Source organism: Varanus komodoensis, unplaced genomic scaffold (assembly GCF_004798865.1).
Source record: "Varanus komodoensis strain SLA01 unplaced genomic scaffold, ASM479886v1 scaffold93, whole genome shotgun sequence".
NCBI classification, from domain to species: domain Eukaryota; kingdom Metazoa; phylum Chordata; class Lepidosauria; order Squamata; family Varanidae; genus Varanus; species Varanus komodoensis.
In genome coordinates, this window is record NW_025336635.1 from 1380917 (window position 1) to 1404131 (window position 23215).

General features: G+C 51.6%; 2 protein-coding genes across 3 annotated transcripts; one reads left to right on the forward strand and one right to left on the reverse strand.

Moving 5' to 3' along the window:
* Positions 1-770: 770 nt before the first annotated feature.
* On the reverse strand, positions 771-6381 carry LOC123017449 (myeloid zinc finger 1-like). The gene is made up of 3 exons (XM_044418797.1): positions 6316-6381; positions 5032-5121; positions 771-3569 (listed from the first exon to the last, which is right to left on the reverse strand). Exons 1-3 carry the CDS (start codon positions 6379-6381, stop codon positions 1440-1442), a joined length of 2286 nt encoding a protein of 761 aa, XP_044274732.1. The 3' UTR covers positions 771-1439.
* A 2076-nt stretch (positions 6382-8457) lies between these two features.
* SMG9 (SMG9 nonsense mediated mRNA decay factor) lies at positions 8458-20603 on the forward strand. 2 transcript variants are annotated; one of them, XM_044418813.1, is made up of 14 exons: positions 8458-8651; positions 9875-10043; positions 10125-10199; positions 10870-11107; positions 11686-11783; positions 12575-12687; positions 13499-13610; positions 14211-14306; positions 15191-15276; positions 16170-16276; positions 16837-16944; positions 17547-17672; positions 18813-18957; positions 19908-20603. In XM_044418813.1, the coding sequence occupies exons 2-14, from the start codon at positions 9888-9890 to the stop codon at positions 19984-19986; spliced, it is 1539 nt and encodes a 512-aa protein (XP_044274748.1). In that variant the 5' UTR covers positions 8458-8651; positions 9875-9887; the 3' UTR covers positions 19987-20603. The 2 variants fall into 2 exon arrangements, with proteins under 2 accessions (XP_044274748.1, XP_044274749.1); XM_044418814.1 differs by lacking the exon at positions 8458-8651 and having other exon boundaries at positions 10014-10043; positions 10904-11107.
* The last annotated feature ends 2612 nt before the right edge of the window (positions 20604-23215 follow it).

Sequence of the window (23215 nt, forward strand, 5' to 3'; positions counted from 1 at the left end):
GGGATTGCGCTCCAAGTTAAACACAGTTGCTATTGACGCACACGGACCCTTAGGTCAGGACGTGATTAGCCATAACCCATCCATTTCACTGAGGCTAAGATTATTCTAGCTCGGTGTGGATCCCAGCCAATAGTTTTAAAGAAGAAATGCACATGTGCTTTGCTTATGGGAGATGCACAAATGGGCATCGCATTAAAGCAGAGGTGGGAAATGGGCAGTCCGTGGTCTGCCTCCGTGCCAGCGGAGAGCGCCCCCCGAGGCAGGCGGAGGCAAGTGAACCAGACAGAGATGTGAGACGACAAGGAGGCCCCTGGAAGTGCACAATTTCCGCACCTGGTGGGGTGAGTGAGGCGATCCAGGTAAGACCCCTGGAAGCAACTGGTTCGCACCTCCGGGAAGAGCAAATTCTTTTCCCCTGGCAGCCTCCTTGGCTGTGGGGAAAGTGAATGAGAAAAGAGAGAGAGGGTGTCAGTGTTGGGCAAAGAGGAAAGGGGCGACCCTGCCAACTCAAGGCTCCTCTCCGGAAGACTTGCCGCCCTCCATAAGGGGAAGGCTTCCCACCCCTGCCTTGGAGACAAGCCCTCATCCGAGCGGGTGGATGCCTCTTTGGAAGGATGGCGCTTGCCTGCCACCTACAGCTTGTGCCAGTGCTTGAATTAAAAAAATAAACAAACCAGCGATTTTTAGAAACCGATGACTGATTCACTGGGGATATTTCCACTTTATCAGTCCAGTTGCCCAACGGAAAAGAAAGAACAATTCTCAGGAGGTAAGAAAATAACATTTTTATTCACTGAAGGAACCCTCCCAAAATCACACTTTATTCTCTTACCTCCTGGGACTTGATCTCTTTTATATCAGGTTATTTTGGATATTTTCCAGCTTCCGGATTGTGGAGCATTCTAAGAAACCCAGGGTGGGTGAATTGAAACGTTGGGACTCCAATCCCCATCACTCCTGACCACTAACTTTGTTGGCTAGAACTAAGTGGGCGCGGCAGACCCTGCAACTTCACAGCCACGCAAGTTACACGCATGAACAGCCTTTTCCCAGCCATTCCTCTCGATCTGTTTTGCACACGTCAGCTTTGTTCTACTAAACGCACAACCACCCACAGAACCATCGTGTCCCGATGTCTGCCAGGAGCTTCCCTCAGCCTTCCACTGCCAAAAGCCTCAGCTGCAGGCCAGCAAGACGTCAGGGGCTCAGCATCTTCGCTGTTTTAATTATCTTCATTGTAATTACACCAGAGGTGCGAAAGACAGATCCCAACAGAAATCAGCTAAGCTTCACAACCGGTAAACCGTTTCTGAGCAATGCTCTGCATCCCCCAGATGTAAGGGGCTCCGGTCCTCACGTTCCAACGCCAATCTGCACCTCCGAGCTGGAAGCACTCATACTTCCCTCTCCTCCCTTCCGCCTTGGGCAACGTGGGCCCCTCAGGCCGAAGAGAGGAAGCCTGCGAGAGTGTAAACCCGCAGGCCAGGCCGCTGGCTTCTCACATGATGCCAGAGATAACGGGACAGGCGCTGGAAGCGGACTCCGCAGGGGCAGCCAAAGCGGGTGGGGCCAGGCTGGCAGGTCCCGTGCCTTGCCAGACCCCTGTGTCCTTTGAGGGACTTCCCACAGGTAGCACAAATGAAGAGCGCTTCTTCCAGGTGCTGCAGCTGGTGCCGCAGGAGATGCAGCAGGCCGTGGAAGGAAGCCCCACATTCACACAGGCAGCGCCGTCCTCGGCGCTTTGGCCCCTTCTGGTGGGAACGGAGCTGGGACATCCGGCCGTAGCGCACGCCACAGTCGGGGCAGGTGAAACCCCGAGCTTGGCTTCTATCGGTTGGCTTTATAGTCCTGCGCGAGGGCTGTCTGCCAGAGCCCTTCTGAGGGAGGTCTACCGCCAACCCTTGGCCATCCGAGCTTCCGTCTACCTCCACTACAACCAAGTTGTCCTCGATCAGCTCCTCAGTGCTGCAGCTTTCCTGTTCGGGCCTCACATTTGCCTCCCACGGCTCGGAGGCCACCGGAATGCCACCTCCCGTGTCATACTCCAGGTCCAAGACCTCAGGGTGGTCCCCAGGGGAGCACGGGAACAGGCGGACAACCATGGAGCTTTTGGGCGAAAGACCGGCAGTTGCTGCTGGCGGTGGCTGCTTACTCTGCTGGTACAGGCTGGGCAAGTAACTTGGGAACTGGTAGGTGGTCGTCTGCACCTCCCATGTCTTCTCCCCATCACCTGTCGGCTCTGTGTGGTCCATGGCCAATGAATTCCCATACGGGACAGTTACGAATTGAGGTTCTTGCTGCACAGGGACGAACTGAAAAGAGGCTGGATCCATGGAAGAAAGGTGAGGATCTGGGTCCAGGTAGAGAGTGGGTGAGACCTCTGATGCCTTGATGATCACCTGCTGAAGGGGGCCGGGCTCTGCCTGGCCATCCAGGGCAGCTGTCTGTTCCTCAGCCTGCAGGAACACAGTCCGGAAAAGCGTGCAAGGGTTCTGGCCAACCCAGCTGGGCGCGACGGCTGCATGGTCCTTGACGCCGGCCACCTGCAGAGAACTCAGGTTCACCTGAGCGTCCAGGGCGGCAGCCTGCTCATCCGCACTGAAGAAGAGCGGCCTCAGGGTCGTGTTCCCCGGGCCGTCAAACAGGGCCGCCTGCAGCTCGGCCAAGGGGTGCTCTGGGGCAGCTGGCACAAGGCCCGCCTCCTCGTCAAGGATGATGATCTGGTTCTCCGCTGTCTGGAACAGTCCCCCAGCCACCTGGCCTTCCAAAACTGCCTCCTGCTTCTGCCACGGCTGCAGGAAGTTCACGCCAATGTCCCCGTCCAGAACGGCCACAGAGTTTCCCGGGGAGGAGCCGCCGAGCAGGCCATCCTCCTGCAACCCCCCAGCAGGCCTCCTCCTCTGCTGCCTGAGAGCCTTCCGCTTGCTCGCCTTCGGGAGTCTCGGGGCAGGGAGACTCCTGCACTGCCTTGGGCTCTCCTGCGCACCTGGACGGCCAGGTGCCTCCTTTGCGCTCGAATGGCTCTCCGCGGCACCGAGGGGCTTGTAAACGTAGGAGACCTGCGTGGCTCGCCTGCTGCCCTTCCTGTGGCAGACCCGGATGCCCTTCCGCACCAGCTTCAGGTGCCACTTGGTGTGCCGGGCAAAGTGCTCGGGACGCAGGAACCGCTTGCCGCACTCCAGGCAGCGCAGCTTGCGTGGCGGGGAGTGGGGCGGTGGCGGCAGCCGGGCCAGCTGCAGCTGGGCCTCCTCCTCCCGTGCGTGGTCCTGGAGGTGCTGGGCATAGTGCCACTCCTCCATGAACACCTGCAGGCACCGCTGGCACTGATAAGCGCCACACGCGGGGATCCCGGGCGAGGCGGAACGGTTCGGCCGCAAGGGACAGGGGTACAAGGGAGGGATCCATTTTTCACAAGAGGAAGGAAGGGCTGAGGGTCGTTGAGCTGGAGGGCGCTGCACAGGCCGAGGTGGGCATCGAACAGGCAAGCAAAAGGTGAAGTAGGCCTCTCCATCATCATCACTGCTTGAGATGTCCAGGGATTCCCAAGAGAGGCAGTTCTTAGCATTTTCCTGGTGGTGGAGGGGAAGAGAGAAGAGAGTGCTGTTAACAGAAGGGTAAATGAGTATCATTAAATAACACATACGAACAGGTCTCTGCACATGTCAATGTTGTGTACAAGGATGGGAAAAGCACAGAAATTAGCTTTGGGTGTAGAACTCATTGTCCTAAGTGAGCTCTCAAGATTCCAGTCCTCATGATTCTGAACGTAGGCCTGGAAATGTAGGCAGAATCTTAGAAACCAAATGAGGGCTGTTTGAAGTGGGAGCACTGCACAGACCGTTGCTTCTATATTTATTTATTTCAGTTGCTTGCATGCCACTTTTCTTGTTCAAAACAACATGCAAAACTGCTGGGGGGACAATTTATACAAACAGAAGCAAAACAATTTTGAGAAAATGAAACAGTAGAGAGATGTCAAATAAGACCAACAGAACAAGTAGATGCATAAATTAACCACATACACTGAACCAATATATGCATTTTACAGGATGCTGGAAGGCCCAGAAATAAGAGACCTTGTCGAGCACCTGGGGTGGTAGGACAAAGAGATCTGGAATCTGTGCCTGAGAATGGAGCACAAGGCTCCCATGGACCAGCCCAACGGCTTCATCTCAGAAGGTGGACAAACAAAGAACAGGAAACCCTTGCAGGTTTGTAGGAAAGGAGGCTAATGCTTGGGATATCCATGTTGCAATCTGCAGCATATCCGCTTCTTGGGCTGTTTAGGGTTTTGCCCTTTGAATTGGGCCAGAAAGCAAACTGGGAGCCACCGTGGTTCCAAGGGGACCTCTCACTACTGAATTCTGCTCCTACTGAAGCACTGCTAGTAGTAGATTTCTAATGAACTAAATACTACAAAAAGTCACAGCATAAATTGCACCAGGGAAGAGGTTTTGCCAGTTTGCCTCATTTATACAGATCACAGAGTTCAGAAGGTTTCGGTGCAGAAACTGGGGTTCCTAGTCTTGACCTATGAAGCCCTAAAGTGATTGGGATTTAAATCTTAAACACACCTTTCCATAAATGCCTTCTCTCTCATTCAAGGCCCATCCTTTCTCTGTAGCTATCTCACATTTATGAATCATTTCCTCCTAGAAGCTGCCTACAAGCCTTATCTCACATGTATATAAAATATCTATAAGCTACCCTAACTTCACAGATCCCAGCTTAGCATTCACACTCTTCACAATTGTGATCCACAGAGTTATGAACTAAGATTTCATGCAGAAATTGGGGATTATTTACAAACTAGGATGTCTTATCAGTATATCTGATGGAGCAAACTAGAATTCCCAAGTAAGTACACACAAAATTCAGACCAATTTCAAAAACCAAGCAAACAGGGGAGCGGACGGTAGGCAGGCACAGAGCAGAATCCCATGTGCTGAGTGCCGAGATGCTTCTGTGAGCACAAGGAGTTGGGTATTCCCACACCAAAAAGGCAACAGGAGTCCAGGCCCCGCTCCATACCAAGTGCAGAGGCAACTCCTCCAGAGTCCCGTCTTCGGTTACTTCGATTTCAGCCCCAACTTCCATCCCTGCCACCAAGTCCATAGCACCCTGAAACAAGGAGAAACATCTTGAGTGACCTCACTTTCTCCTGAAAACCAGCACTTGAATCCAAAACTGCCAGCCACACTGCATGAGCACTCAAGCCCCAGGACTGTGCTCTGAGCTTAGGTGCTGGAAGGAAAGCAGCATGAGATGCCCACTCTGCTGAACACCTAATTGGATGAGAATGAGACCCAGGGGTCCCGGATTGATCTAGGGAACCTGAAGCAAAGGAGGCTGAGGCTGCCAGACCAAGCTGCCAACCCGCCCCCAAAAGAGAGACAGGTCCAGCAAAAGTTGCAGTGAGAGCAATGCAAGGGCAAATTGTATCTGTCAACAGGCCCTCTTCCACACCATTCTTGCTTAGGAACAAGTGTTATTACAAGGATCATACTGCTTGTTCCAATGATTTCAACAAGATTCACATGGTAAGGTATGAGTGAATGGCTGCAGCTACCAAATCCAGACGTCCTTCCTTAATTATTTCATCACATTGTGGGGACCCACCGTCACGTGCTGGTCTCCAATGAGAACCAAGTGCAGGCCCATAATGGAGGGCCATCCCCATCCTGCAGCCTTCAAAGGTTCCACAACTGTGGTCCACAGCCATCCTAATAGAGCTTGTGGAGCCCAGGGTAGGCAAGCTGGGCCAGGGCCAATTTCTGCTGTAAGCAAACCTCTACCTGCACAGGCTGGCCTTGCTGCCCTCCGGAGTTGCTGGACTCGAACTCCAGCAGTACATGCTAGGTAGGATGGGAACTGGAATCCAACACATCTGGGGGTCAGGCATGAGGCCGGGAGAGACTGCTCTTTCTGGGCCATGTTTTTGCAAAGAATCAGGAGCATCTCGCTCGGCCAGGTCACGCAATGGACCACTTCACGCCACAGAGATGCGGCCGCTGCACTCTTACTTCACTTTGCCCCACTTAAGAATCAGGCCCTGGCTAACACATTAACGACGAGGCCATCCAAGAGTGCCGATAGCCCACACCTCCTTCAGACCTTCTCCCTGCTAAAGAAAGGGTCGAAATCTAGCACCCCACTCCCCTCTCCCGTCCCAGGCCACGCTCAGACCCAGCCGCCAAGAAGGACCAGCCCCCGGCAAGTCCGCCGCTTCTCGGCGGGATGCACGCGGGGACGGGCTCGTCGCAGTGTCGCCAATGCGGGCGGCACGCTCGCCTAGCTCCGGCCAGGGAGACCTACCAAGGCGTGCCCAGCAGGCCTCGCAGCTGCAGCCGCTCCGGGGCAGCCCAGCGACCCCTCTCGCATGGTGCACGGGGCACCGCGGCCGGCGGCATCCGCTCGGCGCCCGCGCTCCCAGGAGAGCCCGCCCGCCCCTCCGCGCCTTCTCCCACCATGCGACCTACAAACCGCGGCCGCGCCTCCCCTTTGCAAGGCGCACGGCGGTGCTTCCAGCTCGGCCGGAAACTGGCCCCACGCGCGGGGCGCAGTGCCTGCTGGGAGTTGCAGTCCTCCCGCCTTCCGAGCAGCAATGGACCCCTGGAAGCACCTTCCTAACGCCTTCGAGGCGGATCTTTGCGCGCACAGGACTCCCCGTGCCGCGTTTGGGTTACAGGCGCCGCAAGAGCTCCCGGGGCCCCTCGTCCTCCGCGGCCACGGAAGTCACTTTTATTTAATTACGGGTGTATCGAAGCCAGTAGGTGGCTTCCAAGGCACTCCGCATATGCTCTAAAGCAGGGTGGATTAGAGGTAAATAGCCACGATTTCGGACTTCGACTCCCAGGAAACCTTGCCATCATGGATCTACGGTCAGGAATGCTGGAAGTTGATGTTCCCAATGCTTTCTGCCCACCCCTGCTCTAAGGCACCGCTTTAGGGATTGCATGCATTCCAAACCAAAAGGATGTTTGGATGCATGAAAGGCAGTGTGTGTGCCCTAAAATAAGGGTGGGTGACTTGGGTATTTTGGCCTACAACTCTCAGCTGTCCAAATAAGCATGGCTGATGGTGGCTGTCATAAGGCAATGAGTTGCCCATCTTGTCCTGTGGCCCACTTAGGACTTGCATATTCCAAGTATGAACTCACATAAGGCATTCCAACAGGGCATGAAGAAGCATTTCTCGTTCTGAATTGCAAAAGAGAATGGGCTAAAGCTAAAGGGAATGACTGGGGAGGGGGCATAATGTTGCCATGTCTAGAATCCAGCCTCCAACAGGACTGCTTTTGCATTTGCATGGAAGAATTATTCCAACCTTTGCTGTCATGATAATACTATGACTTGGCATCTTAAAGGAGATAATGCCCATTACTAAGTAGCAGGTGTGTGCACAAGCATCACATTTTGATTCCACCAGGATCAGACTGCTTTAAAAGGGGACTGAGCAAATAAACTGAGTTCTGTAGAAAAATATTAATACTATTGCATTTGCATCCAGTTCCTGCCCCCCTCCCCCCACAAAGAGGCCAATGCAACTTACAAGTCCTTCTCTTAACAGCTATGTTCAGTAGGTTAGGCTGAGTCATGGAATCTCCAGCTTTGGTGGCAGACTCCCAGCTGCTGCAGGTTAACAGGAGGAAAAAAATTCTTTCCAGCCCTGCTAGTGTACATCCAAAGACATATACCTGCCCTCTGTGACAGGCAAGATACTGGTCAACTGGATCTCTAGATCCAGCAGCACTCTTATGTTCTTATGCCAGCAATCTTGCACGCATTTCCTAGAATCATGGGCTTTAAGATTTGCAGGGGGTCTCAGAAGGGCATTTAACTTCCCCCATCAGTGCAGGATCTAAAACATGGGGCATAAATGACACTGAGTTCAATCGGACTTACTTCAGAATGCAGTCACTTCAAAATACTGTAGTACTGCATTGAATATTGCTCTAGCCAGCCAGTCATTTGGCTCCAAGCTTCTGTTTAAGGCCTTGGGTTAGAATTCTATGCACACTTACCTGGAAGTACAATCATTGGACTCAATGTGGTTTACTTCTGAGTAGCCATAAGTAGGAGTGCTCTGTTAGTGAATTACTGTTCCTATGGAGAGTGACAGCAAAGCAAAGGGGCAAAAAGGCAGTTTTAGAGTCTGAATTCACATGCGGTTGTCGTTCTTCTTTCCAATTCTGCTCCAAGCATTGAACACGACTGTTCCTGTGCTCTCCTCCCGCGGTCTTTTAACCTCGTTATCCAGACCCACGTCACGCCCACGAACCAAAGTCTAAGGCTTTACTCCGTCTTTTACGCATGCGCGCACGAGAACCCGTGCCTGTAACTTCTGGAAAGCGCCGCTTCACAAGGGACAGTCGCTTTATCACCGACTGAGCATGCGCCAACTCAAGGCTAACGGCGCTTACTCGGGGGCGAGGTTCTGCTCTCCTGCGCATGCGCACTGGCGGAAACAACGGTGGCCGATGAGGCTCCTGGCCCTGCTACCTTCCAAGATGTGCTGAGACAGCGGTATCAGCTTCCTAGCAGCGAGGTGTGATCCGCGCCGGGCGGACGCTACCTTCTGGCTCAAGTGGCGCTCGGCCGGGATCCCTTCTCCCTAAGCGGGGCACCGGGCTTCACCGTCCCGCCGTTCAGGTATTTCTCCGCGGGATGGAGGATGGGCGGGCAGTAAATCCGCTGTTCGCGCTAGTATCCTACCTCCGAACGTTAAGCAGTGGTCAGTAGATTCATCCGCCGGCTGTGTAGTGCCGGCAACCACCTTCGGCCCCATTACCGCGTATCACTCCGAAGGTCCAGTGCTGAGCTATCTTACACACTTGTTATGCGATTATTCTTCCGCGGAATATAATAGTCCCTTTGTATCCTCACCCACCCGCTTCGGGGGCAAGCTGCTGAGGCGCTTCCTAGAAGCTCTGACTTGGAAGCTCTCCTCTTAATCCCAAAGGTTTGGGTGTTGGTATTATGATTAGTGAGCGGTGGGACACTCTGCACATGCTCAGAAACACGTTGTTATTTGCACATTGCTCTTAGCTCTTTTTAGTTTCCTTGAGTACCATTTTGGTAGGCCTTGCTGATCAATTAAAAATATCCTTTTTATTAGTGTTTGTAGCTTAGGGGTGCCCCAAGTGGGTGAGCTTTTGAGTGAATTTAGTTTGATCGAGCTTTCTGAGTTGAGCTGTTGTATATAACACGGGGGTCTGATTTTGGGTTATTCTTCTGGTCTTCCTTTCAATGGCTGGCCATCTAAAAAGCCATTTCTTTTCCTTTTGTTTTTTGAATTAGCTCCCCTGGCCAGCACTCCTTGCTTAGAAGTGAGATCAGTGTGCATGCTATTTTGAACCATAGCTACTTTTTCCCAAGCTAAGTCATGCACAAACAACTAAACACAAACACACATCCCTAAGCATGTGAACAGCAAGAAGTGTTTTAGCAGAACTCTTTATTCTTACTATATGACTAAGCTGCTCAGGTCTGTGTTTCCAGCATTTTCTTTGGGAAGGCAACATGGATAGGAAAAGACAAACAGTGTCAGCGCAGATTGACCGAGTGTGGCGGGACTTTTTGCCAGAAACATTACAGCATTGGTTACAAACAGTTCAAAGCTGGTCTTTTGATATTTTCTAGAGTTTCCAGAAATTGTGTCCTCCAATGAACAGTTCTCTGTGCACTCTCACTGCTCCCAAGTTATTATCCTCTCTTGGGTATACTTACCTGTCCTGTATCCAAACCCTGCACCTGCTAGGCCTTATCTGCACCTTATGATATCTGATGTTATTCCCCATCTAGGCCCAATATCCAGCCTTCTTCCTCTTCCCCACCCCTGATGAAGCTTAATAGGATTTCCCTTCCATTTCCAGGTTCTGTTTCCACATGTCAGAATCGGGGCACAGCCAGCCAGGGCTGTATGAACGCCGCCGTCGCTGGAACCGTGATAAGGAGCTGGGTCATCAAAGCTTGTCTGGGCCAGGCCGGGACCGTGATTATGTCCCCTGGGACCGGGACCGGGACCGGGACCGGGACCGACGGGTAACGTGCACACTTGGGTTGCTGCAGGCATAAGGTGAGGGAGCCACCTGGGTGCCCAGCCTGACCCTGCCGTCCTTATAGGAGCCCATGGATGAGCCGGTGGGAACCGTGATGCAGAAGACGCCCATCATCCTAGCCAAGCCACCTGCAGAGAGGGTAGGTTGGGGAAGCCTGATATACCACACTGTCCCCTGATGGGCCCGGCAGCTCACCTGATCCTATAGTGCCTTCTCTATGCCCCCCTGTCCCACTTTCAGAAGGTCTGGCTTATTCCAGAGCAACGGGCTTGCCAACCAAGTCTCAACCAAAGTTGCCAACACTGCCAGTCAGGGGCCACTGATTAACCCAAAGCTTCGAGGTTATAATGGCTGATCGGTGCGTTATGCCCTCCCCTCTGCTTGCAAAACATATGGCCAACTTGGTTGCCCTTTCTCCCCTTGCTTCCCTCTTCTTCTCTTCTCTGAGCTAGGAGGAAATTCCCTCTTCTCATTCGCACATGTGCCCTTCCTTCTCATTGCAACTTTTCCCTGTAAATTGACTCTCTGGAAGATTTAGGGAGGGCTGTGTGTGGAGACACAGAATCAGGAGCATCCGCACCAGAGAAGAGGCTCCTCTTTGCCGCTCCTGCTGTGCTAAGTGGCATGGAGAGGAAAGGAAGAGGGATCTGTGCACCCAGCTCTGGGAAAGCAGTGGGACTCCGCAGTCTCAGCCCCTGTGGCTCTGTGTGCGTTGCTGGTGGAGCGGGATTTTGGAGCTCGGCCGATGTGGCTCCTTGTCTGTTGCTGGCCAAGAGGGATTTTGAATCTCAGCCTCTGTGTCCTCACAGTCCAAGGGGGCCCCAACCCCCACTCCCACTCCAGCCCCTGCCCCCGCCATCGAGAAGCCCATTGTGCTCATGAAGTCACGGGAGGAAGGCAAAGGCCCTGCAGGACCAGTGGAGACGTCAGCTCAGCCCCCTGTCGCTGTCGCCAAGGTGGAGAAGGAGGGCCAGCGCCCCACGCAGCCCGTCTATCAGATCCAGAATAGAGGCATGGGTTCCACAGCATCCAGCGGCATCATGGATCGTGAGTACAGGGACGGGGGCCTGCTGAGGTGGAACTGGCACGGCAGGTGCAGCCATGTGTGTCTGGCAGCTCAAGGGCTGAATGTGGCTTGCTTGGTAATACTAACTGCTGGGAAGGGACAAGGAGGAGTTGTTATTGCCACTTTTATTTCTGGGTCATCCTGTCGTCAAAGCTCTCTGGATTTACAACAAATCATGAAGTACAAATAACCGAAAAAATCATAACATTTCATATGTTTTAAAAAAATGAACTTAATCAGGACAGGTTACTGTAACCAGAATAAAGCCCCTTTCTACCCAGTGTACTGTGTAGAGCTGTTAAACCCCTTGATGTGCAGGGCAGTCTTCACCTAGAGCCAAAAGCATAGTAAATTGGCACCGGGCTTGCTCCGTAAATATTGCCTCTTGTGCATTATTTAAAACAGTTTCTGCAGGAGAAATGTTGCTGTCAGCTAGGTTAACCAGGTACCAATGCAAGAATGCCTATTTGTGAAGTAAGTTTGCAACTGAGATGTACTTTGCTAGATTAAAGTGACAGTTCGGTGGTCCTTCAGTCCTGACTGCCTGTTCTCTTTCTAGCTGTGGTTGGCCAGGCCAAGCTGCTAGCTCCAGAGAAGATGAAGCACAGCATCAAACTGGTGGATGACCAGATGAACTGGTGTGACAGTGCCATCGAGGTATGGCTGAGCTCAGGGGGATCACCCCCCCCCCCGTCTCCGTTCCTCTGACATGCCTGCTCCCTGACAGTGCCCCTTTCCCAATCATTACATACTAGATAGTAGCATTGTTCTGCTCGGCCTTGCTTTCCTTGGAGTGGGCCTCTTTCCTGAGAACGGCCCATTTTGCTGAGTAAGAGGGATAACGCTCATTTAGATAATGCTGGCGTCTGTGCTTCTTCTGATCTCTGTTCTACTTGCTGTTGAATTGTACAGTTGGAAGGACCTTGGAGATTATCTGCTCCGACCCTCCCCCCCCCCCCAGAGTAGATCCTGCAAGGCATCAGCAGCAGCCCTGGCAGATGGTTGTCAGCCTCTGCTTAGGTATATTTTGTGAAGGAGATCCCACCCACTCTTCTCCACTGCAGAACAGCTCCTGCTGTTAGGAAGCTTCACTTGGTGCCTAGCTTAAATCTGCTTCCTCTAATTTCTGCCCGCTGCTTCTAGTCTTGCCCTCTGGATCAAGAGAGAACGAATCTGTTCCCTCTTCTGTGAGACAGTCCTTCAGATATTTGAAAACTGTTGGGTCTCCCTTTAATCTCCTCCAGGCTAAATACTGCTCTTTTCAACTGTTCCTCGTAGGAACGGGTTTTCAGTCCCATCACTACCCTTGATGCTTTCCTCTGAACTCACTCCATTTTGTTGTTGCCCATGCAATGCCGCACCAGGACTGGATAATAGCGCGGGATAGAGCGGAGCCGGTGTGGCCTCACGCTGTGTTGACAAGCGCGCCCTTCTCTGTCTCAAATTAGTACCTCCTGGACCAAACAGACGTGCTGGTGGTTGGGGTGCTGGGACTCCAGGGGACTGGCAAATCCATGGTGATGTCACTGCTCTCAGCGAATCAGCCTGAAGATGACCAAAGGTACTTGGGGGCTGGTCTAGGGGAACTGTAGCTGCAATGCGTCCTGGGATTGTTTGACAAAAAATTTTGGATGATGAGGCTGGTAGAATGAATTGAATGAGGACAGTCGCTGAGGAGACTTTTCAGCGCTCCTTTTGGGTGGCCAGCAGTTCTGGCATTTGACATTTTCCCAGTCTTTCAGCTGCAAACGCTTGGTAATGATGCGTGGCCATGCTGAACAATGCAATTGTGAACTGGTTGGAAAGGAAAAGTTGATGGCTTTATGGTGATCTTGGTTGGTTTGGGGAGATGAGTTGTACTGGTGTTGTAGAGGTAGCAGAAGCCTGAAGTCAAAAGAACTGGCTGGTTCAAATCAAAATGACATTCAGCTTTCACCTCCCCTTCTCATATTTTTGCTTTTGTCTGCTTCATCAAGCCCTTTTCTTCTTCATCTAACTGAATCTCAGTCCATCACTTATCTGAAACCTTTCTGTCCACTGCCTTGCCTTTGGGATTCCTGGCTCTCTGATTTCCCTGCCTCCGAAGGCCTATTTCCGAACCACAGCTTTTCCCGTGAAACTCAACCTTTCCCCAATACCCAAGTAGAATTTTAATCCCAGTCAAACAGGCTACTTTCCCTGCATTCACACATACTGAGCTGCAGATGGTCTCTGAACTTAGTTCCTTAAGTACTTGGAAAGTACTTGGAAATTCCATGCCATTGTACCAGCTCAGCCAGTTACTGAATTGACTGCACTGCCCCACATACAATATAACACAAGCGATCGGCCCAGCTTCGCTTCCTTTCTGCCAATCCTACATCTTGTTCCAGGACCTACGTGTTCCGCACTCAGGGCCAGGAGATCAAGGAGCGTGGGGGCAACCAGACCAGTGGCATCGACTTCTTCATCACCCAGGAGCGCATCATCTTCCTTGACACTCAGGTCTGTGATTTGCTGGTCTTCCTGGAAATTCTCCCAGCTGCCCTTTGGGGGAACCCTTCCATGCAGTCTGTCATTGCCCCTGGGCCCCAGCTGATTTGCCAGTCACTGGTTTGTTGGAGACTGAAGGTGTCTGATCAAGACGGCTGACCTGATTTGAATTCCTTAACATTTGGTAACACCACGGTTCCAGAAGGTGCCTGATCTCAACTGTGGGAGCACAGAATGGGGGACCCTGTGCTATCCAAGCCACAACAAGGAAAGGGGAGCAGTGGAAGGTGAGGGGAGGAAAGTTGGGAAAATGAAAATACTAGATTTAAATTAAGTCACTTAATTAATTAAGTGACTAGATAGGTGAAAGAAGCCAAGCAAACAGGAGCTAAGAATATAAGCAAAAGAGTTCTTTCTGTTGCTTTCAGAGGAGGCTTTGCTGCATCCAGGAGGTGAGCTGATACTTTTAGTGGAGAGGTGCAGAAGGGCCAGTGCCTTGCTTCTTTCCCCCAGAAAAGTACGAACTTTAGCAAGGAATAGGATAGTTCCAGGGTAGCCTCTGCATGAGCATAGATGGAACCCCTGAAGGGCTTTTCTTGCTCTCTTCTGCAGCCCATTCTCAGCCCCTCCATCCTAGACCACCTGATCAACAATGACCGCAAGTTGCCTCCGGAGTATAATCTACCCCATACCTACGTCGAGATGCAGGTAGCGACCTCTTTCCCTTGTGTGTGTTGCCCAGTGGGTGGTGATGGAGGAAGCAGGTGTTAAGGAATGAACTACAGAATCTTCACTTCTGGAAGGCAGTAGGGTAAGCCTTCCTACCGAAATGGGCCAGGCCCTGTGTCCTCTAGGGCAGTGATGGCGACCCTTTTAGAGCCTGAGTACCCAAACCACAACCCAAATCCCACTTATTTATCACAAAGTGCCAACACTGCAATAAAACCTGAAAACTGAGGTTTTAGTTTAGAAAAAACAACTCACAGCCAGTCAAGCAAATATATATATATCCTTGGCAGCGCACTGACCGGCCATGCGAAAGCTCGGACGAGTCGCGGCTAATGAGTCACGGCTCGTGACATCATCGCCTGGCACCACTACTCCTTTCCGAGCATGCACATGGCCCCTGTGTGCGCTGTTATCCGATGCTCGACTGCTGGGGCCATGCTGGGGTGACTTGGCTCGCGTGCCAACAGAGAGGGCTCTGCGTGCCCGCTGTGGTTTGCGTGCCACAGGTTCACCACCACTGCTCTGGGGGTATGTGTGACTGAAACATGGAGAGGCACAGGAGAAGTAGACCCCTCCCCTTCCATTCAGTCTTGCTTCTTTTCATTCTGTTACTTGTTCTATCCTCCTTGCTACCTGGCTTCCCCCTTGCTGGTTTTTTACTGGGTGACCCCTTCTGTCCATTAATATGATGCCAAACTGTTTCCAACCAAAAGAGCAGCTAAATTGGAAGGTCAGTACAGGAGCAAAGGTGTCTTTCGTCCTTCTGAACGTGGACTTGGGTCAGCGCCTCCACTGCTCTCCTCTTGCGTCTTGAAGGGCCTGCCATATGCCGTCCCTCCCGCTCACCGGTGCTTTCTTTCTAGTCCCTCCAGATCGCTGCATTTCTTTTCACCGTCTGCCACGTGGTCATCGTGGTGCAAGACTGGTTTACAGACCTGAGCTTGTACAGGTAAGAGGCAGGAGAGACCTGGAGGGGAGCTCCAGGTATGAAGAGGGAATTCGTAGAAACCAAGTCAGAGTAACTGGGCACGGCCCAGTGCCTGGGGTAGAGGGGGCCCTTTGCTTCCCTGCTGCCCCAGCCCAGGGCTGGGGATAGTCATCCCTCTGCACATACGTCTGAGCTCTGCTCTGAGGTCATCCAAATTCTCTTCCCAGAAAAGCTGGATTGTGCAGCATAGTTTAATGCAAAATAAATCTACCTGTCGGAGTTCCCCTATCTTACCTAACACATTTTGCTTCTGATAGCTGCGGAGAAGGAGGAGCTATATGAGGCACCAAAGACATGGCCCTCTGAGGATCTTTTTCAACCCCTGAGATTTCACTAGGCCTAGGCTGAGATATACCTTTAAATGTTAAATATTTCTGAAACTGGATTTTGTGGTGTGTAACATTTTGATCCTTATGTAATATAAGGGAGTCAGTTTCGAATTAAGCAGGCAGTGGGTGGATCGGTGTGTGAAGGGGAGAGAGATGAATTCACCAAGTTTAGCTCTGTTTTAGGCAAGAGATGGATCTGTTTCCTGTGGGTTCTTTAATGCCAACCAGTATGTGACTTAAGATCTGTTCTCTGGCTGGATGCAGAAAGGAGGACAAGATGGCACATGAACTTCCGCGTTCTGGCAGCATTAAAGCTACTGTCCCCCCTTCACCCTTGTCTTCCTTGCAGTAATCCAAATTATTTTGCAGAATCCATTTTGCTTCTGACAGCTGTGGCGAAGAGCAGGTTCTTCACCACTGGCAGAGAGACAGTGCAGCCCTTCCTGTGACCACCAGAGGGGGGACGCCTGCTCTAGCAACCCGCTTCGTCTGCCTTCGCTGTACTGAAGTGTCTTTCAATTGCAGGTTCCTTCAGACAGCCGAGATGGTAAAACCCTCCACGCCATCTCCCAGTCATGAATCCAGCGGCCCTTCTGGCTCAGATGAGGGCACAGAATACTACCCGCACATCGGTATGGTGGAACACACACATGGCTTTTTGCAGCTGGGTCATTAATCTGACCCGCTGTTGCAGTATTGTAAAGAGGGGCCACATCTGGAGTGAAATAGAAAGCAAGAAATGGCGGGGGTGGGGAGGCAGAATTTGGAGGGGGGCAAGGGGACATGGACCTGGGGCCATGTATAAGGGGCCATGCCAGAAACGGCCACTATGCATTCTTTCTCGCCATGCTCTGCCGTGACTTCCAAGATCCCTAGGCGTTTTCCATACATCTTCTCCGGCTTTCTATTAGACGTGCTGCTGCAGAAACCCATCTTTAAATTTAATGCTGGATACTAGATTCTGTGCCCCCGCAGCCTTCCTGTGCATGCAGGCCACACCACTCACAGCTATAATCCTTCCTAGTTCAGAAATGTGAAGAGATGTTTCCTCTTCACATTGCCACCACATTGGCATCAGTTCCAACATGGCATGTGCTTACGTGGAGCCCCGTATCTTTTCGGTGTGACTGAGCATTGGTCTGGGGCAAGGGGAAATTCCTCCACGGTACCTGTAAACCTTTCCTGTTTCTAGTTTTTCTCCAGAACAAAGCCAAGAGGGAGAACTTCTGTCCCAGGAATGTGAAACAGACGCACCTTATTATTGACAAAATTATGATGCACTCTCATCTGAAATACAAGGGTAATGCCTGCTTTTTCCAGTTCTCTTGGAGGACGGGGTAGTCGAGTAGCTGGGCCTGGTCTACACATGCAAGAGAATGAGGTGGTACAAATGTGGCACTTCCAACTTGCGTGGAGAAACGATTTGGAATCACCTTTACAGTGAGCCCAGAGAGTGGCCTGAGGACAGATGAGAGTTGCGTTGCGGAAGAACAGGCTTTAGGATGTCTGGGGGGGGGGCCTTGTGAGTGTCAGGGAGAGTGGATAGAGTGTGCTGAAGCTTATTCCCTGCCCACAAGAGCCCTGGTGCTGACTTGGAGATTACGGGGAGTGGGTAGAGGGCACTCTGTCTCTGCATGGCTCACAAGCCCAGAGGCTGTGGAGGCAAAACGGAATCCTGTGGCCGTGAGAAGCAGTCCCCTAATCAGTTTGGGGGAGAAGCGGGGAGTGCTCTGTGTCGGGGTAGTGCAGAGACCCCGAAACACAGTGACACTTCCCTCTGCAGTGCTCGGCACTGACTCTCTGGCCACCCACTGCCACATGCCTGAGCCAGCAAACCTTGCTTCTTGCTGGCTCACTCAGTTGTCTCTTAAGGCAACTGTTTCTTTGTTTCTGATCCCCCAGGTACGCTCTCCATGTTGGAATGTAACATCTTTCCCGGCCTGCCCCAGAGTTACCTGGACTCAGAGGTCAACCTGTTCTTGCTGCCTTTTATGGATGCAGATGCAGATGATACTCTGCCCAGAGCAGGTGCGTGGTCAAAATTCTGCCCTTCCCTTGCTATTCCTAGAGTCCAAAAGGAGCAAAAGGATTAGGCCGAGTCCTTTCTGCCTCCCTCCTTCGAGCAGGTTCCCATCGTATTTCCTCACGCAGCCAGTCCAAGACTGCACAATTGCTCCACAATGCTGTATTTCCCCATCTTGGCTGCCATGCCCTCTACATTCTGAGAGGGAGGCCCTGTCTGCTGTACTGCAGCCTGCCGGGGCTCGTGCGACCATGGCCTGGAGGAGAGCCTTCTCAGTCCTGGTGCCGCCGTGTGGCATAATTTCCTCACTGAAAGCAGGTGGGCTTCTATGGAACTGCTTCCACCCCAACGGAACAACACTCCTCTTTGCCTTTCTTTCCCCGAACATGCTCATTGTCAGCTACCTTCTTGTGTTAATCAGATTGGTTTTAGCAGGTTGTTTTAAATACTGGATTTGTTTGATCATGATTTTACCTTGCTAAAGCACTTTGAGATGCATTTATTTTTAACTAGAAATCCACTAAAACAAATGCCTATATCGCAAAGAGTGAACCAAGATGCTGGCTGTGGTCGCTATCCAGGGCTGGCTGACTGGAAAAGATTTCTTTACAAAAGTCAAGAATCCCTCCTCTTAGTATATAACACAGCTGCTGGGGCCATCTGAGTGGGGGAGGGGGGAGGGGTTTGGCCCGTTCCTTTCCCAGATACTCGGATTCCTCTTCATCTCAGCCAAGTAGGTAAAGAAATGCCCCTAATATCTTGTTTCTTGGGGGAGGAAAAAAAATCCCATCTGGGAGGTGGTATTTTGAATGGAAAGAAAGAGTAAAGTTGCACATTCCTGCCCCGTCCCCCAGCGCTGACTTTCCCATGCACACGCTCCAGATGGTTCTGGCCTGATGAATGACAGAGGTCATGAAATGACAAGCACAATCTAGTGGTTGAATTGCCTTCCCAAAGTAAATTGTTTCGGGTTCCAAGCCAATTGACTGTTCCTTCCTGATGCCCGTGGTCTGGGGGTCTTGGCGTGATCGCGTCGCTGTCTTCCAAGGACTGTTGCAGTCCTCTTAGGAGGAGCTGCTGGCATTCTGGTAGCAGCTCAAGGCACCCAAAAGCCCTTCTGCCACTGTCTGCCTTATACTTTGCAGCCCCAGGAGGCGCCTCCCTCTTCTCCCTCCTGCCCGGGTACAAGGGACACCCTAGTTTCCAGTCGCTGATCGCCAAGCTTCGGAGCCAGATTATGTCTATGTCCCGGCCTCAACTCTCCCACACCATCCTCACTGAGAAGAACTGGTAAGAGAGACCGAGACACATCATTTGGACTGAATTGTATGATTCAGGCCGAAAATGGACACCGCACAAGCTGGAGCCAAAAGCGCTCTGTGCCCCCTTCTGTGGTTGTGCACACTCGCAGAAATCTGTATGTTGTTCGCTCTTAGTATATTCCTAGGGAACACAGAAGGTACTAGATTCCGAGTGAGTTGGAGGTATGAGCAGGGTCTGAGGATGCAGGGCTACTGCTGTCGGGCACCCGCAGACAAACCAGTTCTCCTGGTATCTTTGGGTATCAGGATAAGCTGTGATGTCCAGATATCCCTGCGCACATGAGGGTTAGATACTTGATATAAAAAGTTCATTTTTATACCAAGTGTCCAGCCTACGTTCATACAAGCGAGATAGTAGAACAAGAAGCTGCTTCTGCTGAAAGCTGGTAAATGCAAGGCGGTCATGTTTGGCAGGACTTCTGTACTTTCCACCAGATTCCCGTGCTTCTCTCTCTCCCACTGGCTGCCTGACCCCAATTTTCAGTCTGTCCTTTGTCCCCCTGCATTACTCTCATTTGTGTCCCAAATAATTTTTGAAGCCTGTCCCTTCCACATAGAAATAAATTCTGTTTAGAACGTTTGAATTGCTATGGCTCGGATCAACTTTCCATAAACTGGTGCATCCCAGATGGGTTGGACTCAGGCTCCCAGCCATGCTGGCTTAGGTGATGGAAGCTGTAGCCCAGCCCATCTGGAGAGCACCAGGTAGGGGAAGGCTGACAGAGTCCATTGTGGAACAGCAGACGGCTTCGTATGAAAGGACTGGCCTTTGTACTCCTCCTGATGTGTCTCTATTGCAACGTCTTACAGTTTTATTGCACTGCATTGTGCCTCTGGAATACTACGTTGACATCTTAGGATGAACATACTTAAACATACTTACAAGGCAATGGGTTTTGACTTTTCTCTCTCGGACAGGTTCCACTACGCAGCACGCATCTGGGACGGTGTGAAGAAGTCCTCTGCTCTCTCCGAGTATAGCCGCCTGCTGGCGTGAGGATGACATTCCCACAGAGGGGCTGCCACGTGCAGCCAGGCTCCCCCGTCCCCCAGGCTGGGAGAACCGGGACATCTCTGCCCTCACCCAGAGGCGCAGCAATGCCAGTATCCCAGAGAGGAGAGCTGTAAGGAGGCGCCAGCAGTTCAAGATTCCTGGAGTAAAATGCGGATTTGGCCAGGTGTCCCCGCTGGGCTGCCGACCTGCCCGCCACCCAGCATCCACCTGATTTCCACCTGCGCACTCAGGAGGCTCGTCTGTCTTCCTCTGTGCCATGACTCCTAGTTTTGCGAGGTCCTTCAGCCAGAGTGGGAATTAGCCAAGGCGGCCACTAATCTTCTACCCTGTGGGGGCAGCCAGACTCCCTTGCAGTTGTAGTGGTGGGTCAAGTCAAAGGTCAATGGGGGAGTTCATTTGCTGCTTTGAATACTTTCAGATGTATTCCTAATTCTTCGGTGTTCAGGGCAGTGTGCTCAACCCCATCTGTCTCTGCTCAACTCTGTCCCTTTCCTTGACATGCACCCAGTTTTCTTGTTCCTCTGTTGCAAAGTGGATAATCCACTCCCCCTTTGCATGAATATTCTAAACTTGTTCATTAAACTGCTCAAGCAACTTCATGCTGTGATGGATCTTTTTCCAACCACCACCACAATATGGCATTTGTGTTTTCTGCTAGTGGCCCTGGCTGTGTGTGCCTGCACAAGTCACCCGTATGTGGGTATGTAGGCTGAGCGTTGTCTGGATTTAAAAGTGATTGAAAAGCGGTACCCCTAAAGAACGGATACAAGGAGACACATTCAGAAAAATAAGATGTTATACTTTTTATGTATATAGTTGGGGAGACAGGTGGTGGGACCACTAAATAAGGAGGAAGGCGATCCAATGACTGATGTGAGGGAACAGGCACAGATGCTAAATGGCTATTTTGCCTCTGTGTTCTCCCCAAAGCAGGACGGGGGAGATCCGCATAGGAGATTAGATGAGGCTGGGGACTTAGGGGCACAGATTAGAGTCACCCCCCTTGAAGTTGAGGGGCTCCTCAGGGCATTGGACATTACAAAGGCGCCAGGCCCTAACGGGTTACACCCGAGAGTACTTAGAGAGTTGGCAGGGGTTCTCTCACGCCCGCCGGCCTCCATTTTTGAGGCCTCGTGGAGAACGGGTGAAGTTCCAGAGGACTGGAGGGTGGCATCAGTGGTCTCAATTTTCAAAAAGGGTAGTAGAAAGGACATGGGGAATTATAGACCGGTTAGCCTTACGTCCATTGTAGGAAAAACAATGGAAAGGCTCATAATAGAGATCTAGTGATGCTAGATAGGGAAGGGAGGCTGACAGCCACACAACATGGCTTCCGCAAAAACGGGTCCTGCCAGACAAACCTTGTGGAATTGTATGACAAGGTTTCGAGATGGCTAGATGGAGGGGATGCAGTGGATGTGATATACCTGGATTTCAGCAAGGCCTTTGACAAAGTGCCCCATGATATCCTGGTGGAGAAACTGAGAAGTTTTGGGATACACCAAAGCACTCTCCGGTGGATTAGGGCATGGTTGACTGACCGAAAGCCGAAGGTAACCATTAGTGGGGAATCATTGGGATGGCGGCCAGTGATAAGTGGGGTCCCCCAGGGCTCTGTCCTGGGGCCAATCATGTTCAATCTTTTCATAAATGACATGGAAAAAGGGGTGAACAGTCTGCTGATCAAATTCGCAGACGGCACTAAAACTGGAGCAGTGGCCACAACTGAGGATCAGGTACTCCAGATCCAAAAGGATCTGGACAGACTGTGGAAGTGGGCAGGAGACAACAGGATGGCGTTCAACGTGGATAAGTGCAAGGTCTTGCACTTGGGGCATAAGAATGGGTGTCATAAGTACAGGTTAGGGGACAAGTGGCTGGAGAGCAGCACTTGTGAAAGGGACCTCGGGGTGCTGGTTGACTGCAGGCTAAACATGAGTCAGCAGTGTGATGCGGTGGTCAAGAGGGTGAATGCCATGCTTGGTTGCATAGCCAGAAGTGTAGCTTCTAGATCGAGAGAGATATTACTGCCACTCTACACGACTCTGGTGCGCCCGCAACTGGAGTATTGTACTCAGTTTTGGGCCCCTCATTACAGAAAGGATATAGCCAGGTTAGAGTCAGTGCAGCGTAGGGCCACAAGGTTGGTGGCTGGTTTGCAGGGGATGGGGTATGAGGCGAGACTGAGGGAACTGGGTCTCTTCAGCCTGGAGAAGTGGAGACTCAGAGGGGATCTGTTGGCGACACACAGGTATGTGAGGGGGTGTCACACGGAGGTGGGTAGGGACCTCCCCTGCAGAGGAAGGCAGGAAGCGCTCTAATGGAGTCAAGCTCAAGGAACCAAGGTTCAATTTGGATGTCAGGAAATACTTCCTGACGAGGCCCCAAGAGTATGGAATGGGCTTCCATGGGAGGTGGTGGCGGCCCCATTGGTGAGGGTGTTCAAAGATAGGCTAGACATGTACATGGTAGGCGTGTCGTGAAAGGAGCTGGTTAGAGCCAGGGTTTAGCCTAGATGGCCCAGGAGACCCCTTCTGACTCGCTCTGTTTCTTTGCTTCTATGTCATGGGTCTGTCTGAGAGTTGCATGTCAAGTTGTTGTCTTGACTATAATTCTTGCTTCCCTTTCCCACCCTTGACTTGCTCGAACTTCCTGTTTGCAGGCAGGCGGGCCTCGTACCACCTTGCTTTAACAGTTTCACCACCCCAGTTGTGTTGGGGACTACACTGGCTTGGTGAACTGCACTCAAGTGCAGAGAAAGTGAACTAATTAGGGTGATTGCTAAGCCGTAGTTTGGCATTTCCAGCATGAGCCTTGTTAAGTTTCTAGTTCCCCCTGTCCAGCACAGCCAAGGTTCAAATGGGCACTTTCTGGTTCACTTTTACCAGGGCTTATCATTCCGTTTGAACTGGGGACTCGAATTAGTTTAAATTAGGGCTGCCTGAAACAAGCAGGAAACAACCATTTCAAATGACGGGGAGTGTTGGGGTTGTAGTCCAATCCATTTGGAAGGCACCAGATATGGGATGGATGGTTTAAACTAATTGCAGTTCGTCCGCCATAATGACCTAGTGCCGTCAAGTCTAAAGATTGAGGCAGTTGCTCCCAGTCTCCTTGTGGATGAGCTGGGAATGAGGGAAGCAGGAAGCGTGTGAATGCAAGTCTTTCTCAGGTGGAATCCATGGCTCAGTGTTGCTCCAAACTGGGTTAT

What these genes read in the sequence shown, in the direction of transcription:
- LOC123017449 (XM_044418797.1), bottom strand. Translation starts at nt 6,381, where the DNA reads ATGCGAGAGGGGTCGCTGGGCTGCCCCGGAGCGGCTGCAGCTGCGAGG. An exon ending in GGCCTGCTGGGCACGCCTTG is followed by an intron (nt 5,122 to 6,315) that starts GTAGGTCTCCCT and finishes TCCTTGTTTCAG; the next exon opens with GGTGCTATGGACTTGGTGGC. An exon ending in AGGAGTTGCCTCTGCACTTG is followed by an intron (nt 3,570 to 5,031) that starts GTATGGAGCGGG and finishes CTCCACCACCAG; the next exon opens with GAAAATGCTAAGAACTGCCT.
- SMG9 (XM_044418813.1), top strand. Translation starts at nt 9,888, where the DNA reads ATGTCAGAATCGGGGCACAGCCAGCCAGGGCTGTATGAACGCCGCCGT. An exon ending in ACCGGGACCGGGACCGACGG is followed by an intron (nt 10,044 to 10,124) that starts GTAACGTGCACA and finishes CCGTCCTTATAG; the next exon opens with GAGCCCATGGATGAGCCGGT. An exon ending in ATACCTACGTCGAGATGCAG is followed by an intron (nt 14,307 to 15,190) that starts GTAGCGACCTCT and finishes CTTTCTTTCTAG; the next exon opens with TCCCTCCAGATCGCTGCATT.